This window comes from Dysidea avara, chromosome 1, assembly GCF_963678975.1.
Source record: "Dysidea avara chromosome 1, odDysAvar1.4, whole genome shotgun sequence".
Classification (NCBI taxonomy): domain Eukaryota; kingdom Metazoa; phylum Porifera; class Demospongiae; order Dictyoceratida; family Dysideidae; genus Dysidea; species Dysidea avara.
In genome coordinates, this window is record NC_089272.1 from 60,780,011 (window position 1) to 60,798,030 (window position 18,020).

Sequence of the window (18,020 nt, forward strand, 5' to 3'; positions counted from 1 at the left end):
TAGTGCAAAATATTAGACGTTTGGTGCACTTTGATACAATTATGAAACTTTCTAATTCTAGATAAATAGTACTCATTGTAACATTTATTTTTGATACAGAGCCATCGCAGATTTGACCTTTGATGACCTTTACAGCAATGAAAATCCATCAATTTTGTCTTTTTCTCCCTGAGGCATTATTATAGATTCTTAAAGGTCTCACTGAAAGAAACAACTTGGTTTGTTTGAAGTCAATAGTTTATTCCACTCCAAAGTTATGATCATTTTTATTAGCCATAAAATTCTTTGAATTTATTTGCCCTTGGGGTGTAAATGACCAATGGCAAGGAAAAACTTTATATAGAATTTTATGTCTAATATAGCTACTGCCCAACAGGAAATATTCAGTGACGAAAGGGAAATTTGACAAATTCACAATTAATCAGCTTCAAGTTGATGAAATAAAAATTGATGAAAAGCAAGACATCACATATCTAAACACTGACTGTTGAGGTACTTATTGACGAATTAAAATTTGATGAAGGTAACTAATTCATCAAATTTTTCTTTCATCAAAATTTCTTATTGTACAGTAAATTATCATAACTTTGGAATGAAATCACCTGTTGACTTCTGAGTTGTTTCTTTTGCTGCAAGACCTTTATTTAAAATCATGTTTTAACAATGTAAAATAATGCCTCAGGGAGTTTTCTATACAAAAATGGCTGTAAAGGTCACCAAAGAGCCAAATCTGCAATGGCACTATATCAAAAAATAAATGTCATAGCTAACTGGTAGTTAAGGAGTGTAATCGACCCGAGTGCAATAATATGAGGAAAATGTTGTGATTGTATCACAAAGTGCTCTACTATAGGTTTTTTTCCTCCTACTTTTGTTTTCTGTGTCCTTTCCCTTGTTTCTGACTATTAAACTCGGGAGGGTATGGCACCTCTCCAAATCACGTATGCCCTTCAGCTACCAAACCACAAGCTCAAGCAGTTTCGCCCATGCAAATGATTAAAACTGCTTGAAAACTACTCTCGAAAACGTATTTCTAAACAATACAAGTTTACAGTGATATGGTACTAGTTTAATCATGAACTACTGTCCTTTAGAATACAGTAATAACATCACAAATTACACTACGGCAACCACGCGTGAAGTTTCAAATCAAGTTTCGAATCACAAATCACAAATCCAATTTCAAATCACAAATCAGGTTTCAAATCACAAAATGATTTCAAATCATGTACAGATTTGTGAAGGTATCGCACCCCTCAATTAAACTGACTACTGTATAGCCTAAATCTTGTAAGGGGGGGGGGGGGGGGGGGGGGATTTTCGCTGATTTCGTGGTTTTGGGGGTTATCAGCAAAAATTTTAGCCTTGAAATATTTAGACCTCCATAATTATAGTCTAATACATATTGGGAGTGTTTGCATATCCGTGAAAATTTAATTTTTAGCAACATTGCTCAACCTCGAAATATTTAGGCTATACGGTACTAGTGTTAATGGCTTCTGGGGAGGCAGTTGTGAGAGAACATTTCTTGATGTCAAGGTTTTCAACCCCTATGCCCCCAGTAATCGTTCCGAAACTCCTAAGGGGATACACAGACGACATGAAAACATGAAGAAACGTACCTATGAAGCAAGGATACGAGAGACAGAACTGCCACATTCATACTCTTAGTTTTTTCTGCCACAGGAGGGACGGCAACCTGATGAATCTTGTGCATTCTACAAACGCTTGGCACCCTTGCTATGTGAGAAGTGGTCCGACACATATTCCGCTGTATAAATGCGGTGGCTTCGTTGCTGCCTGTCATTTTCACTGTTACGTTCTACCATCAGATGTAGAGGCTCCCGCTCTTGTTATTGTTGTTATTATCTACTTTACCAGTTAGGCCTCGAGTTAGGCACTGGAGGCTTCTGCTGGAAGTTTTTGTCGACCAGTCTTGACGAACTCAGTTGGGTTGGTTCAGGCAGAAACTGGACTGACCTCCTTAGTTTTGTAACTGTCTGTGTAATTTTTGTAGTATAAAGCTGATATTATCCGAGATATTATCATACTAGTGTCCTCACTGCGTTTATCGATTAGAGATTAAAACTTATAAGCGCTACTCCGAAAGAAATAGGCGCTTATAATCTCTAAATGATTAGCGCCCTCACGGAGTAAGGACACTCGAGACTCAGGGTGTGCGAGACTACTAGTGAACTGCAGGACAGTGTAATCGTACCGGGAGATAATGCATCGCGCGTTCGATTATACCACTGTGGTGAACAACCTGCCGTTAACCATTACCGAATTGGCCACGTGGGGTTAGTTGTTACAGTACCGTATAGCCTAAATATTTCGAGGGGGAAATTTTTCGCTGATTTCGCGGTCACCAGTGGGGGTTATCAAATCCTTGAAATATTTGGACCTCCATGTAGTGACTATATTTTGGGCAAATCCGCGAAATAATTATTTTTAGCAACATTGCTCAACCTCGATAAATTTACCCCTCGAAATATTACTGAATTTTAGGTTATATTATTATTATTATTATTATTATCAAATTTACCACAATGGAAGGCATACACAAAAGGCAAAGCCTGTACAAGGTGTCAGCCACAAAAAAGAACACTACAACTACAAAAATATACAACAAACAAATAATTACAAAACTGCACAACAATACAAAAACATCAATTAAAACACACATAATGGTATAATGAATGCCGGAAGGATATATGGTACATCATATAAATTCAGTACCTTTAGTGTTGAATTACAACCCATTTTTAATTGTGTACTATATGTACAGGTGAGAGGCTTATGGTATGTGGTACAAGTTCACAAGGAGAAAATGATCTGCTACTCTACTATTTGAAGTATTCTTCAGGTGAGCTCCACATAGTATAATTTGTGGTGTTTACATTTAGGCAGTGTTGGGAGTAACGCGTTACGTAATATTATTACTTTTGTGGTAACTAAGTAATATAACGAAATACGCTATAAAAACGGGGAATATAACTCAAGTTACTTTACTTACAAATGTAACACGTTACCTAAGTAATATAGTTACTGTAACGAGTCTAACATTACGTACTACAAGTAACGAAGTTACTAATCTCGTTAGTTATCCTCTGAGTAACGCCTAACCACAACGAAGTAACGAAGCCTACTGAATGAAGCTTATTCACCAGCTTCTTACTTATAACCAAGATTTGCACATTGTCCAACAACGCAATCATGTCACGTGATAAAGTGGTAGTTTCACACATGACAGCTTAAGGCTGTGGACACAAAGTAATATAATAATTATGTAATATTATTATAGTTACTTTATTTTATGAGTAATATGTAACTGTAACTAAATAGTTCAGTTGCAAGTGATGTGTAATATGTAACTAGTTACTTTTACACAGTAACTTGCCCAACACTGCATTTAGGGGGTATCTTCAAGGTATGTTTAACGTCATTATGATGTTAAGGTGGAAGGGGGTTCAGCCCATGATGTTATTAATTTTATTTTAAGTAGCTAGTGTTTAACAACCAGCTGCAGGAATTGGTAACTTATTAATAAGCAAGGAAGTTAAGTGGCTGAGAGGTAATATTGCTTGCATTGTATGTATTGAAGTAAAAACACATACTTTGTGCTTTCAGTGTTAAGACATTTTCATAGTGTGACGTTAAGAAGAAGGGTCCTCATAATGATGTTAAGCATACCAAATTCAGTTTGGAGATGCCTCCTTGCATGGCATGGTTGTACCATACATAGTTATGTGGTGCATTTGATAGTTAGACATTCATTTAATAGTGATAGTTCTTTAATAAAATTAGGCTGTATGGGATAGGTGGACTTTACTGAACTGGTTCATGTATTTTTTGACTACTCATACACTACACGTGGTTGAATGGCTCATCTTTTTGGCTGCCTGGGATCTCTGACATGCCTCAAAAAGCTGTTCTTAGTCTCCTGTTATTCATTTTGTTCTTAATGGTTTGGCACAGTTTGTTAAATGTAAGAGTTTTCATAATACAGTGGATTCTTGCTTATCCAATCCAAACACCTGAATAAAAGTGACTGTTTTATTAGAGTATTTTGTCATTAGTGTGTGCAAAAATCTTTGTTTATCTCCATACATGAAAATATTTCAAAGTTACAGACGTTTGTTTACGTTGTGCGGGTGATGAAAGAATTTACCGATGATCATTTTTCAGTGAATTTGCCTTCCTTCTTGAATACAGAAGCATACCTGGGGCAAAAACTATACCTTGGTGGATGCACAAATGCATGGCGAACACAATGAGCCAAAATTCAATTCTGCATGCCGTTGTATCAGTAAGTTATGATGGTTTATGTAAGCGCCTGTAGATTCTTTTCTCGATAGCTTCTGTACATATCAATTTATTTGCTTGTCCGGCTGTCTACTGCTGTATTTCCAATGCTGCTTAACTTATGAAGCTGAAACTTAGCTAGTCCATTCCTCTGTCCCTGTAGAAAACAAAGAACCAATAAAATGCATTTTGAAAATTATGCGGATATTGACGGTTTTCTAAAATTAGGTCACATATATATATATATATATATTTAGACTCTATTTACGCTGTTTTGGGTGGGTAATTAATCTCATATACTCCACCTTGTTTTCTAATATACTCCACGCCTTCACGCACAATATAACATATGCTCAAAATCCGGTTTGTCCAATCGCTATGCATTGTTCACGTGTAGTGATTTAACGAGCGCAATTATTTTGTTACGTGAGGACGTATAGTTGCCATGGCGCTAGTATTATCGTAAGAAAACCAGCCGCTTTTACCAAGCCTACAGCAGAAACAGCCGTGGATGAGGTAAGTAATCTGAGTGTAATGTGAAATAGAGTCTAAAGCAGTTATACGGGCACAATGTGGAGTCTATGAAATTTATAAACCCTCAGGCCCTTAGTAGCGCACGAGTGAAAAACTATTATATATATATATATATATATATATATATTACTTTGTGTCCACAGCCTTAAGCTGTCACGTGTGAAACTACCATCTTATCATGTGACGTGATTACGTTGTTGGACAATGTGCAAATCTTGGTTATAAGTAAGAAGCTGGTGAATAAGCTTCATTTGATAGGCTTCATTACTTTGTTGTGGCTAGGCATTACTCAGAAGATTACTAACAAGATTAGTAACTTTGTTACGTGTAGTAATAATAATTATGTAATATTAGACTGGTTATAGTAATTTCATTACTTAGGTAATGCGTTACATTTGTAAGTAATGTAAGTAACTTGAGTCATATTACTGGTCTTTACAATGTATTTCGTTATATTACTTTGTTACCACAAAAGTAATAATTATTACATAACGCGTTACCCCCAACGCTGTCAATGTCTATCTCATGGCAAAGCCTATATAAATATTTGGCAGGAAATTTTGACAAAAGAAAAGTTGACAGATCCAAACTTCATCAACATTGACGAATTAAAAGTCAAGATCTGAACACGTACTTTTAGGGGCACTTATAGACATCGACAAATTGAAAATTAACTGATTTGTCACCCTTTTCTTTTGTCAAAATTACCTGTTGTATGGTATGATATTTGTAACATAGTGTGTTTTAAAGGGGAAATATACAGAGAGCATTGGATACTCTTCATACGTAAATATATTTATATGCAACAGCAGATCAAAGGAAATTTTTGCTATACATATCTGATATTACCCTTTGGTGAGGGTATTATCTGTATAATGTCCTCTAGTTATAACTATAATATATATATTTTTTTAAACATTAACATATATTTCTAGGTTTTTAAAAGTTTTTAATATAATAGTTTTTTGTTTTTTTTCAGATAAAACATAGCTACAGCTAAACACATCATACATGACTGCTGTATTAGGGTGACTGCTTTATTTGAGTATCTCAAGTCAGCCAATACGGGATGAGCACGGTCAATGTGTTCAAGTAAATAGATTATTAAGAGAGATGTGGTCTCTGTGATTACTGAGCGAATCTACCTAGATTAAAATTACAGGGTGTCCAGTGCCAATACAGTAGTGTAAATGCTTAAATAATTTTTGTGGCATGGGAAATGGAATACGGAATAGCAGAACAACGGAATAGCGGAATAAGTGAAAATTACATTTAAACATTTTACTATTGTTTATAGCCTCAACAACATTTTAATATGCACTTCTCACCTTGTAGCTACTCTGGCAAGAACATAATCACAATGGAATGCGCAATCGGCAATGATCCTCGGGATAATCTTTAAACAGGATGCGCACAAGCAAAACTATTTACTCTAGAACAATCTAACTAAGTTAAACTATAATCAAATACACTTCACTACACAATTGCTAAGTTTTTTCTGCTGTTCACACACAAGTAACTGCCGAATTTATTAGTGACAAAACCCCTTAGACAAAATGCTACTCCCTAGCTAGCTACTGTAACCCTACTATAGCTGACCTTTCTTATAACTCTGTTACCATCACCAAACGTGTTTAAATTGAATGAAGTGAAGGTTAAATGTTTCTTTTAGCTCCCATCACTTTGTACAGTACAACAAACCCACACACGAGTAATTGCCCGAATTAATTAGAGTCATACTGTACAAAGCGATGAAAGATAAAAAGTTTTTAAACTTTCTATTAATTTTATTTAAACATGTTGGATATGGTAACAGAATTATAAGAAAGGTTAGCTACAGTAGATTAATAGCTAGCTAAGGGGCAGAGTGTTTAGTCACTAAATTTGGCAGTTACTCATGTGTAAACAGCTGGTATAGCAGAAAGAACTTCTAGTTTTGTAGCAATTGTGTAGTGAAGTGTACTTGATTGTAGTTTAGCTTAGTTAGATTGTTCTAGAGTAAGTAGTTTTGCTTGTGGACATCCTATTTAAAGACTTCCCTGAGGATCATTGCCCATTGTACATTCCATTGTGATTATGCTCCCACCAGAGTAGCTACGAGGTGAAAAATGTACAATAAAATGCTATTGAGGCTATAAACAATAGTAAACTGTTTAAAATGTAATTTTCACTTGTCCTGCTATTCTGTTGTTCTGCTATTCCTTATTCCATGAAATACAGCTCCCCATCTATACTATGCCACTCAAGGAAAGTGTTGATACTTAAATTGATTCCTCGATATAGTTTCGTTGCATGAAGAAGATGAACAGCAGCTTGATTGAAGATAAAAGGAAAGACAAGGTGCAGAGGGCTCACACTTGTCAGAACCCCAAAAGGCACATCCCACTGGTGAGTTTGTTATTGTGGCAAAAAAAATGGTGACTGTGCACTGCTTTGTTTGGCCTCAAGCCTTGCAACTGTGGTTAGTGGGGCTGGCAGGCTGTGAGGCGGAAATTTGAGCTTTAACAATTTTTAAAAAATTCTATATCCGGCTGCCTAAGAGTATTTCTTGTTTTTAATGCTGTATTTGATGTTAGATGGACTAATATTTTTCTGTGAAGGTGATTTTAATCATGTAAGAGGTTTCTAGGATGATTTCTAAAGGCGGGTTTTTTGGTGGTGCTTGTCATTTCAGGTAGATCCCTACTTAAACAGTACTATCATGTACTGTTTGACACTTTCTTACCATTGAATACAGGAGCAAAAAGTATATTATATTATATAACCTATATGAGCGAAATGCATTTTACATTGTGGGTTTCAATGATCTCTTGTGGCTTACAATTGAGATTCCTGTGGCTCTCAATTGACTCCCACAATCAAAGTTGTCTGTTGGTGATATAGGTTATTTATACAGATTGAAAACATTACTTAGAACTAGTGTTATAATTGGAATTGATCTGAAACTTTGATATCATTATTTAGACTCTAGCTATTTAGGCTGTTTTGGGTGGGTAATAAGTCTCATTTACTCCACCTTGTTTTCTGATATGCTCCACGCCTTCAGGCACAATTCACAATCTAGGCTTATCCGATGAATACGCATTATTAACATGCAGCGATGTAATGAGCGCACTTATTTTGTCATTTGAGCATGTATAGTTGTCATGGTGCTAGTATTATTACAAGAAAACAGTTGCTTTTGTTGAGTCTACAGCAGAAACAGCCATGGACGAGGTAAGTAATTTGAGTGTAATATAAAATAGAGTTTAAGTTATACAGGCACAATGTGGAGTCTTTGAAATTTATAAACCCCCAGGCTTAGTAGCACTATCGCTTCACTTGTGCGCTACAGATTCAGGCTTTCGGGTTTATAAATTTCATAGACTCCACATTGTGCCCTTATAATTAATAGTTGTAACATGTACACTCATGGTGTCTACCCTCCTCAGGCCTGCGGCCCTTGCTGGGTAGAGATATCAGGCAGACCAGTAATAGTTGTAACACGGGCATGGGAGCTTTGCCTGATATGTATGCCCGAGGGCAGAGGGCATACATATCAGGCAAAGCCTGAATGCCCATGTCACAGCTAATATGTAACACTTATTAGGCTGATAGCCTGATCAATCACCCAAGCCAATACAAGTGCAGCCACTGGATGTATTATATATGCATACCTAAAATTTTTGATTATGGGTTAGCAGCTAGTACGTTCAGTTATGATAAACGGACGTATCCTAGAGATATCATGGAGAATTTCCGTTACACGAGTTTAATGTTTTAATCAGTGCTATTGAACTGTTTATGGGAAAACTACGCAGTTCACTAAAGGCCTAGACAGGTAAGCTTGCTTGTAGAGTGATTACTCCATGCAGAGTGGTAGCTTTGTGATGGGTGTGTGTCCATATTCGACAACGTGCAGAAACGATCGAACGAATAGGCTATAGTGCTAGTTCTCACCTTACACCAACGTTTTTCAACTCGTAGGATGGCAAGGATAATGAAACGCTCTCTGTCTGAGTGGTTTTCATGGCAAAATCCAAGTCGTGCATCTTAATCACGTGAGTATTAATCGATCCCCACAATCGCTTTCAGCGTCAATGTCTATATAATCACTGCCCAGTTGTAGCCCAGTCTACATTTCGTATGTAGCCCAACTAGCTGGGCTACATACAAAATGTATCCCCGGCGGCTCCTTTGATCTGAGGTGTGAAAGTGTTACATTTATAAATGTACCACTCTGCGTGGGAAGTTCAAAGGAACCGCCAGTGCCATAATTTGTATATTGCACTGCTGCAGACCGCAGCGAGTGCATTATAACTTATAACGCAATGGTTGCGGTTTTGTAGACCACAACGAGTGCATTATAAGTTATAATGCACCGACCGCAGTGCAATATACAGATATTGAACTGGCTGCGGTTTTGTGCAGCATAGCACAAGTGCCGGTGGCCAAGACCACCACGACACCTCACCTAATAGGTGGAAAGACACTTCACAGATCACTCGAATTCTTTTGTAGTCTGACATGTAGAGGTCGATTGTGGGCCATAACGTCACCAATACGTATAATGTTTACAAGCAGCCAATGGCGATCGAAAAAGCCAACACGGGTGGCCACAACTCTAGTCTATATATATATATATATATAAACGTACTTATACACCTTACTAGTCTGTTACCAGATTAAACTGTAGTTCATGACTCAATAAAACTAATATATTCTAAATAATACTAACCTTTACGTTCGATTGTGGTAACCAGTTTTGTCATGCCACCAGATTCAAGTTTAGCCAGTGTGAATAGTAAGAATTAGACTAGTATCATTTAGTAGTTAAGTTTTGTTTACTTAAACCGTCTATTTAGCTGCTTTTTTTCGCTCGAGAGAATCACTATGGCGATTAGTCTGGTGCTTAGTCTATATGGCGATTGAGTGATCACGCTGGCATGCTGAGCACTACATGATGAGAGTCGAACAGCGAATGCAGGTTAGTGATATAACCCATAGCGTACTAGCTTTCAATATCTCAGGTGGCTGCAGTATTGCAGGGGGAACGTTATCGCAACGTCCGGCTTGGTTACCCACAATCGATGTTAGAAACCTGGCCTTTATAAGTGTTACAGCTGTCTTGTGAGACTCTCCCCACCTATTAGGTGAGTGGTACATAACAGTTATACAACGTGCACTTGTGCTCTGCCTGTATAAACGCACTTGCCTTCGGGCCTGACGGCCCTCAGGCTCGTGCGTTTATATCAGGCAGAGCACTCGTGGCCGTTGTATAGCTATATAATGTACCACTTTTACACCTCAGATCAGCTCCTTTGATCTGAGGTGTGAAAGTGTTACATTTATAAATGTACCATTTTTACACCTCAGATCAAAGGAAACCTATTGCATATATACCACATATTGCACTGGCTCAGGAATGTTAACAAGGCATACACACTGTAAATGGTGTATATTATATAGTTATACAACGGCCGCGAGTGCTCTGCCTGATATAAACGCATGAGCCTTCGGGCCTAACGGCCCTCAGGCTCGTGCGTTTATACAGGCAGAGCACGAGTGCACATTGTATAACTGTTATGTACCACTCACGTAATAGGTGGGGAGAGTCTCACAAGACAGCTGTAACACTTATAAAGGCCAGGTTTCTGACATCGATTGTGGGTAACCAAGCCGGACGTTGCGATGATGTTCCCCCTGCAGTACTGCAGCCACCTGAGATATTGAAAGCTAGTACGCTATGGGTTATATCACTAACCTGCATTCGCTGTTCGACTCTCATTATGTAGTGCTCAACATGCCAGCGTGATCACTCAATCGCCATATAGACTAAGCGCCAGACTAATCGCCATAGTGATTCCCTCGAGCGAAAAAAAGCAGCTAAATAGACGGTTTAAGTAAACAAAACCCAACTACTAAACGATACTACGTAGTCTAATTCTTACTATTCACACTGGCTAAACTCGAATCTGGTGGCATGACAAAACTGGTTACCACAATCGAACGTAAAGGTTAGTATTATTTAGAATATATTTGTTTTATTGAGTCATTGTCGAAGTGGATTACAGTTTAACCTGGGCTAAGATGGCACCAGAGTAGTAAGGTGTATAAGTACGTTTATATATATGTAGACTAGAGTTGTGGCCACCCGTGTTGGCTTTTTCGATCGCCATTGGCTGCTTGTAAACATTATACGTACGTATTGGTGACATTATGGCCCACAATCGACCTTTACATGTCAGGCTATAAAAGAATTCGAGTGATCTGTGAAGTATCCTTCCACCTATTAGGTGAGGTGTCGTAGTGGTCTTCACCACCGGCACTTGTGCTATGCTGCATAAAACCGCAGCCAGTGCAATATCTGTATATTGCACTGCGGTCGGTGCATTATAATGTATAATGCACTCGTTGTGGTCTACAAAACCGCAACCAGTGCGTTATAAGTTATAATGCACTCGCTGCGGTCTGCAGCAGTGCAATATACAAATTATGGCACTGGCGGTGCCTTTGAACTGCCCACGCAGAGTGGTACATATCTTGTTGAGGGCAGTGCATATATCTCCTTAACTCAAGATATTGCTTTGTACCAATTATTCAGAATTTGTACATGTGTTGTGAAAGTGTATGTCTTTCTTACATTAATTTTATTGTGTGTTTGTTTGTATTATGTGTATTGTGCCGTATGTGTGTGTGTGTGTGTGTGTGTGCGTGTGTGTGTGTGTGTGTGTGTGTGTGTGTGTGTGTGTGTGTGTGTGTGTAGTGTGTGTGTGTGTGTAGTGTGTGTGTGTGTGTGTGTGTGTGTGTGTGTGTGTGTGTGTGCGTGTGTGTGTGTGTGTGTGTGTGTGTGTGTGTGTGTGTGTGTGTGTGTAGTGTGTATTTGTAGTGTGTGCGTGTCATGCGCATGTGTGTAGTCTGTAGTTGTGTAGTGTTGTGCATGTGGTATGTGTGTGCATGTGTGTGTGAACTGTATATGCAAATATGATGTACGTATGTGTTATTTTTTATCTCAAGAACAATGTGAATATGAATTGGAACAAACTTTCAAGAAATTCACCACTAAACCAGTCACACAGGTTGCCCTTGTTACAGAGCACAATCTGCTGTTAATGTTAGCTGGTATGTGAATAGTGTATGCAGTACGCACATGTATAAACAAACAGACACACACACACACACACACACACACACACACACACACACACACACACACACATGCAAATAACACTACACACACGCACTACGCACACACACACTACACACAATGTACGTATATGCTCACATGTTTTACGGGAGTAATGGGAGACCATGTTAACACATGCTTTCATTTTTGAGGGGAGTTGTTGTAGGTTTATTACTGATTCTCTACCATATAAGTTCAAGAATAACAAGGAATTAAATTCAATTGTATAAGTTTGATTGTAGAACTAAAAAGGAATGATAGACTGCACTAGGAATTAATTATACCTATAAATGTAGTCACCTCCCTTGAACTTAAAATTCCTTGTACTTGCTTGTTTACTTTCTTGTAACATGAACCTGCACTAGGCTTAAGTCTATTATGCTCCAAAATCTTCCTATTATTCTTTCTGGCGCTTCTTTTTTTATTCACCTATTATGCTCAAATTTATTCCTGAGTCTACCTATTATTCTCAAATTATTCCCAAACATGTGTGCCAAATTAGTATTTTTGTTAGGGTTTTTAAACAAGTGACTGCTCTATTAGAATTAAGGACTTGAAGTTGACTGCTCTATTAGAGTAAGTGACTGCTCTATTAGAGTATCTCGATCGTTTTCACCGTTTTTAAGCTTACACTGTTTTGGTAGTAAATCTAAAAGATTTTTACACTACGCCACGACAAAAACTTATAATTTTGTACCAATTATTCTTAGAATTCATCCGAGTATTCCGGAATATTCCCCAATGCCTTTCTGTTCCTATTATTCCCGAAATTATGCCGGCATAATAGACGCATGCCTAACCTGCACATACCGCACCAAAAGAAAGAATGGCACCAGACGTTTACTTTTACATTACCCTAACCCTATCAATTACTGAGAGTGAAATGGCCAGTATACTTTGTTTTAGCTATGTTCAGCTTGTTATACAGCTGCAGTATTACAAATTAAGAACATTACAAGAAGCGCCTCTCCAGTTTTCTAAAGACTCCTGTTATAAATGTGATAGTCTTCGCAGGGTAGCAATTACACGCTTCTGAAAATGCCCACCTTACCGCTGTCAGTGAAAAGAAATAGGACACAAAGGAAGACAAAAGTAAGCCCATGATGCGTGCATTGTATATGCTGCAGTATGCCAAAAGGTACCTGTCAGGCTTTTAAGTGACATCTAACAGTGAAAAATCAAGTTCAAGTTATGCTTGCCCTGAAAAAACATCGTATAGTTAGTCAGTTAGTAGGAAAATATACTGAATAAAACATTTCATACTACCTACGTAATGAAAGCTTTTCAGGTCACACTTTTGGGCTTAGTTTATGGTATTGTGAGGCTGGTTTCTGGTCAATATTTATTTTGTGAGAAAGCCAAAACCTTCATTATCTCCAATATCAAGAGTAATAATATGTAATGCTGTATAGTCCTGTCATAGATGATTGCACATAAATTAAATGGCTTTTTTACTGTGTAGTGTAGACTGGGTAGTATATTTTTGTATTTTACCAAAAAGATCGTTCTTGATATGATGGCGTGCATTGAACTTAGCCAGCAAGAGCAACACTGTTGTATTGTAGAGCATGGCTTATAACAGGATAACTCTGTGAACACATCTGAAAAACTAATAACAGACAAAGGAATACCGCTAGGAATTTTCAACTTCATCCTGGCCATCGTCATATGTTAACAAGTGAACCATTTTGTAATTGAAGGAGCACTGACCATTGTATGTATATCCTTAGTCTTCAATGATTTGCTGATTCAGTACAATAATATTCTTAAACATTCTTCACCGTGCAGCTGCAGTAAGAAAGCAAGCAAATACTAGAAATCTATACATTATTATGGAAACGAAGCTGTGTTACTTCATCTATTACAGGACTATACACCTTAGATACTCTCCTCTCCATATTATTAATTAAGCTAATATACAGTACTGTTGTTCTGTATGATATTGTATCTTCTCTGTATATTTTTCATCATCACTTGATAGAATAATCTATCAAGGACACAAAAAGAAACCATGAAAATCTTTCCTTAACATGAAGTGTGTGTGTGTGTGTGTGTGTGTGTGTGTGTGTGTGTGTGTGTGTGTGTGTGTGTGTGTGTGTGTGTGTGTGTACCGTAGATATACTAATTATCTTCATTATGTCTGTCCTTGTACACAGATGGAGAAATTTTAATTGTGAATTTGGAAGACTTCCAAGTGACAGAGCGTATTCCTAAAACTAAAGGCGTTGTCTGTTTTGCTGTCGACTGGCAGATACTGCGCAGTGGAGGACAAGAAGCCTATTTGCGTATTTGTGTGGCTGCCAAACGGAAGCTGCTCTTTCTCTATCTACAAGATAAATCTTTTGTTACTCTCCAGGTATGTGTAGTTTGTATATTTTCATTTTAAGTGTACATTTCACTCTGCAATGGTTTTTAAAGTAAGTGTTGTTTAAATTTGTTGTCTCTGTACTTCCACACAGCAAGAGCTTAGTCTTCCCCAGACTCCAGTAAGCATTTCATGGAATGCAAATGGACTGATAGCCTGTATGAAGAAGGAGTACTATCATGTGTCGGTGAGTAGCTACCAACACTGCTTTTAGCAGCTACATATTTGACAGGACTGTGGTGTATATTGTTTGTATGTATGTTCTTGTACACACATACGTACATGTGTCACCCTTTAAGTCACAAGTATAGAGGTAGACAAAATAAAGCAAGGTCACATACTGTAAATACATGCATATCATATGCTATATACAAATAATGTATAAGATGACTGTTGACTCGAGTGTTGAGTGATAGTTTGATATCATTTACATCACAGCTTCATGGGCCAGTTAAGAAATTGTTTCCCATTGGTCAGAACCGGAAAGAGCCTGAGATGTTGCCATTGATGGAGAATAAGATCCTGCTTCTCAAAGATGCAGTGCAGGTTGGTCACTCAATGTTATAAGCAGGTAGAGAATTTTAAGTACTTATTTTAGCATACTGTTAGAAGAAACAAGACAGTATATTTTGGCTCAGCTCCATACATTTCTGCTACAGAGAGGTCCTACTCTGTAACTTAATGTACATAACTAAGAGTGTGTAACTTTGTGAGTACTTCATCATGCTGTATACTTTCATTCTTAACTACTTAGATAATACTTGATGAGAACCTTCGACCAAGCCAGTCACATGTTACAAATTGGAGTAAACCACCCAATGGAATTAGTGAGTGGCCATGTTCATCTACTATATGTTCGGCTAGGAGATTATATCGATTCTGGATGATTGTTTCTGACCATCGTGATGTCGATGTGTATTGTAAACAGTCACGATATTGTGACATCACATACAAATGTGTATTAAGTACATTCAAAATGGTGGCACATATTGTGGAAGAACTCAACCTTGAAAACAAGCCGAAACTTCTTAGACAGGTTAATTGTGTGAACAAATCTTACTAGTTGAAAATCTTATTTGTTAAAAACCATTGAATATCTACTGCTCCTGCTGTGTACAAAGAGCTGTAATCACTTGCATGCTTTTCTATCAGATATTGATACTATCAGATATTGATACTATGAGTACACGTTTGTTGAATGAAATAATTAATTTTTTGTTTTTCTAGTCTTAATTCATCCATTTCTGATAGCATTACTACCAAAGTAAGTGTGTTCTGTTGTATACATGGGTGTGTGGGTACATTTGTGACCCGCTAAGCAAAAACCAGCTGTTTTCGCAAAAATTCTATTTTGCCATAGAAATGTATTGAGGTAAAAATGCATGTGCTTCAATCGTTTCATTATGTACTGAAACAAAGTTCAAATCAATAAAACCTATATGCCACTAGATTTCCCTGTTCATTAGAAGTAAGAAAATCATTCATATAGTGTACAGGGCATCAGTTATCCTATTCCAACTGTCTATCATTATAATTCCAAGACTGTTCATCACAAAAGGCTGAGCCTTTGGCTATCCACTCCTTTGTTGCTATATATAACAGAGAAGCAATAATTTAAAAATGGAATTCGAGGAATTTGTGAAATGGCCGGTTTTCACTCAGTGGGTCACGTTTGAGTATTGCTTTTCTTAATTAATACTTTTTTATGGAATGGTTTACTACAATTCATAGTATATAAGAGCTCTCAGTCATGGTTCCAAAAATATGGCCTTAATAATGAAGTAGCCTTATTAATGAGATGAATGCACCTGAGTTGTGTTTGGGACTTACTTGACATGGTCACTGTAATGAGGTGGTCTCAAGGTGGCTGCTAAGTGTAGTTTCACTGCATACAGGGGGTTTAGAAAGAGAGGGTGCACCAAGGCGTCTAAGGGGCAAAACCCCAGAAGCTAAAGGCATTGTATAAATTTTGTACAGAATAGCTTTTGTGTAAAAATATCTAGCTTCCTGAGTCAGTCAAGTGTGGGGGTAGGTAGCAATAGTGATTTACATGAGTAGTATACAATATGACCCTAAATTATTTGTGTTGTACAGTCATGGTATCCTAAGGACAGCCAATGCTTGGTATAAAAGTAGCATTTTCAGCACCATGCCATGGATACGTTTAGCCTTCTAGTTATAATTTTTCCTAATGGGAAACACTTCTTGGAGGATTCTTCATAATTACAAGGGATGACTGTTCTATTAAAGTATTTGACTGTTCTTGACTGTTTTGTTTCTGTTCAGTATTTGGTGTTTGGTTTGAGGATGTAGATGTGCATATTTCCCTTGTGCCCTCCCCTCATCTTTGAGTCCACCACCACTGAGTTGCTTTGGCTGAGTACTGATATCACTAAACTATGTTGTATATTGCAAATGGCTCTAATGGGTACTCTAAGGAAGGAAGGGGGTACACTTGCTCCCTGTGCAACCCTGGATTCTCCCCTGATAACATTATAATGATTTCCACCTATATTTGAAATGCTGTATGTTTACTATTTGTATTTCAAAAAAAAAAATCTGCCTATTTGTTGATTTACTTTTCCAAAGTGTCCATGTTTAATTTTCTCATCCATATACATCATTAGATGTGTGGAGGTTCGGGCATTAGACCGCCAGCTGCTACTCCAGTCTATACCAGATGTGAAAGGGACCAAGTACCATGCCATTGGGAAGTATGTCACATATGTACACTTAGTGTTACTATGGGTACGATGTAGATAAATGACATTTTGCACACAGTACCATATAATTGGTGCTTATAAATTTGTGATCTGATCTGCAAAAACCTGCTAGTATAATGATGCAAGCCTAAATTTACAGTGTAAACCATTGATTGCAATAGGTAAAATGCTTTCAAATAAATCTGCAATTTTTTAAGCACTTTTTTGTGAAGAAAGGGTCTAATAGTGAAAACATCGATATCACCTTATTCGCCTACTCGAAAGGAATTTGTTTTGTTACAGTAGACCAACAGATATGTGTGTTGTAGGCTTTTTGTTTATGTCATGTCGAAGTGATTGTAAGCAACCAGTGATTTTGTCTCTTTATGTAATGAAGAAAGGTGATACAAGGAAAGCTGCAATGAATTCTCCTATTTAAGGCGAACACAACAGTACATTGTGTTTACAATAAGGCTGAAACGAATAGTACGAATATTCATTATTCGTTTGTTAAGAAATATTCGTAAGAAATATTTGTTATTCGTTAAATATTCGTTAATCGGATAATGTACACATTTAACCTTGAAAACATTTTGACAACTGAAAACTGTCATTTTAAAATATAATTTTTCATCTTAATAATACATGTAAAGGACTTTTCTTTTTTAACATTTAAAGTTTTAGTAGTAATCAAAGTGATTTTGTCCCTTTCAAGCACCTAATTATACAGAAAATTCTTAAAGAATAATTCGTTTATTCGTTCATTAACTTGAAGAATATTTGAATACCTAAAATTTAATATTCGTTTCACCCCTAGTTTACAAGCATTTTTTGTAAGTTCCTGTGATGTATTTTCCCTGTACAAACTGATCTTTCTGTTGCTGCTACGTTGTACTGCTGTAACTCCAAATGATATTGGCTTATGAGCCTGAAACTTCACCAGAGATTA

At 37.2% G+C, this 18,020-nt stretch overlaps 1 protein-coding gene across 1 annotated transcript in view; it reads left to right on the forward strand.

The window, feature by feature from the left end:
* Positions 1-2,137: 2,137 nt before the first annotated feature.
* Positions 2,138-18,020, forward strand: part of LOC136239377 (vam6/Vps39-like protein) — a 36,365-nt gene continuing 20,482 nt past the window's right edge. The window contains exons 1-9 of the mRNA XM_066030116.1: positions 2,138-2,300; positions 2,789-2,866; positions 11,836-11,940; positions 14,161-14,360; positions 14,464-14,556; positions 14,808-14,915; positions 15,124-15,196; positions 15,597-15,633; positions 16,997-17,083. Of these exons, the coding sequence (XP_065886188.1) occupies positions 2,228-2,300; positions 2,789-2,866; positions 11,836-11,940; positions 14,161-14,360; positions 14,464-14,556; positions 14,808-14,915; positions 15,124-15,196; positions 15,597-15,633; positions 16,997-17,083 (854 nt within the window). The 5' untranslated portion in view covers positions 2,138-2,227. The remainder of the gene's footprint in view (positions 2,301-2,788; positions 2,867-11,835; positions 11,941-14,160; positions 14,361-14,463; positions 14,557-14,807; positions 14,916-15,123; positions 15,197-15,596; positions 15,634-16,996; positions 17,084-18,020) is intronic.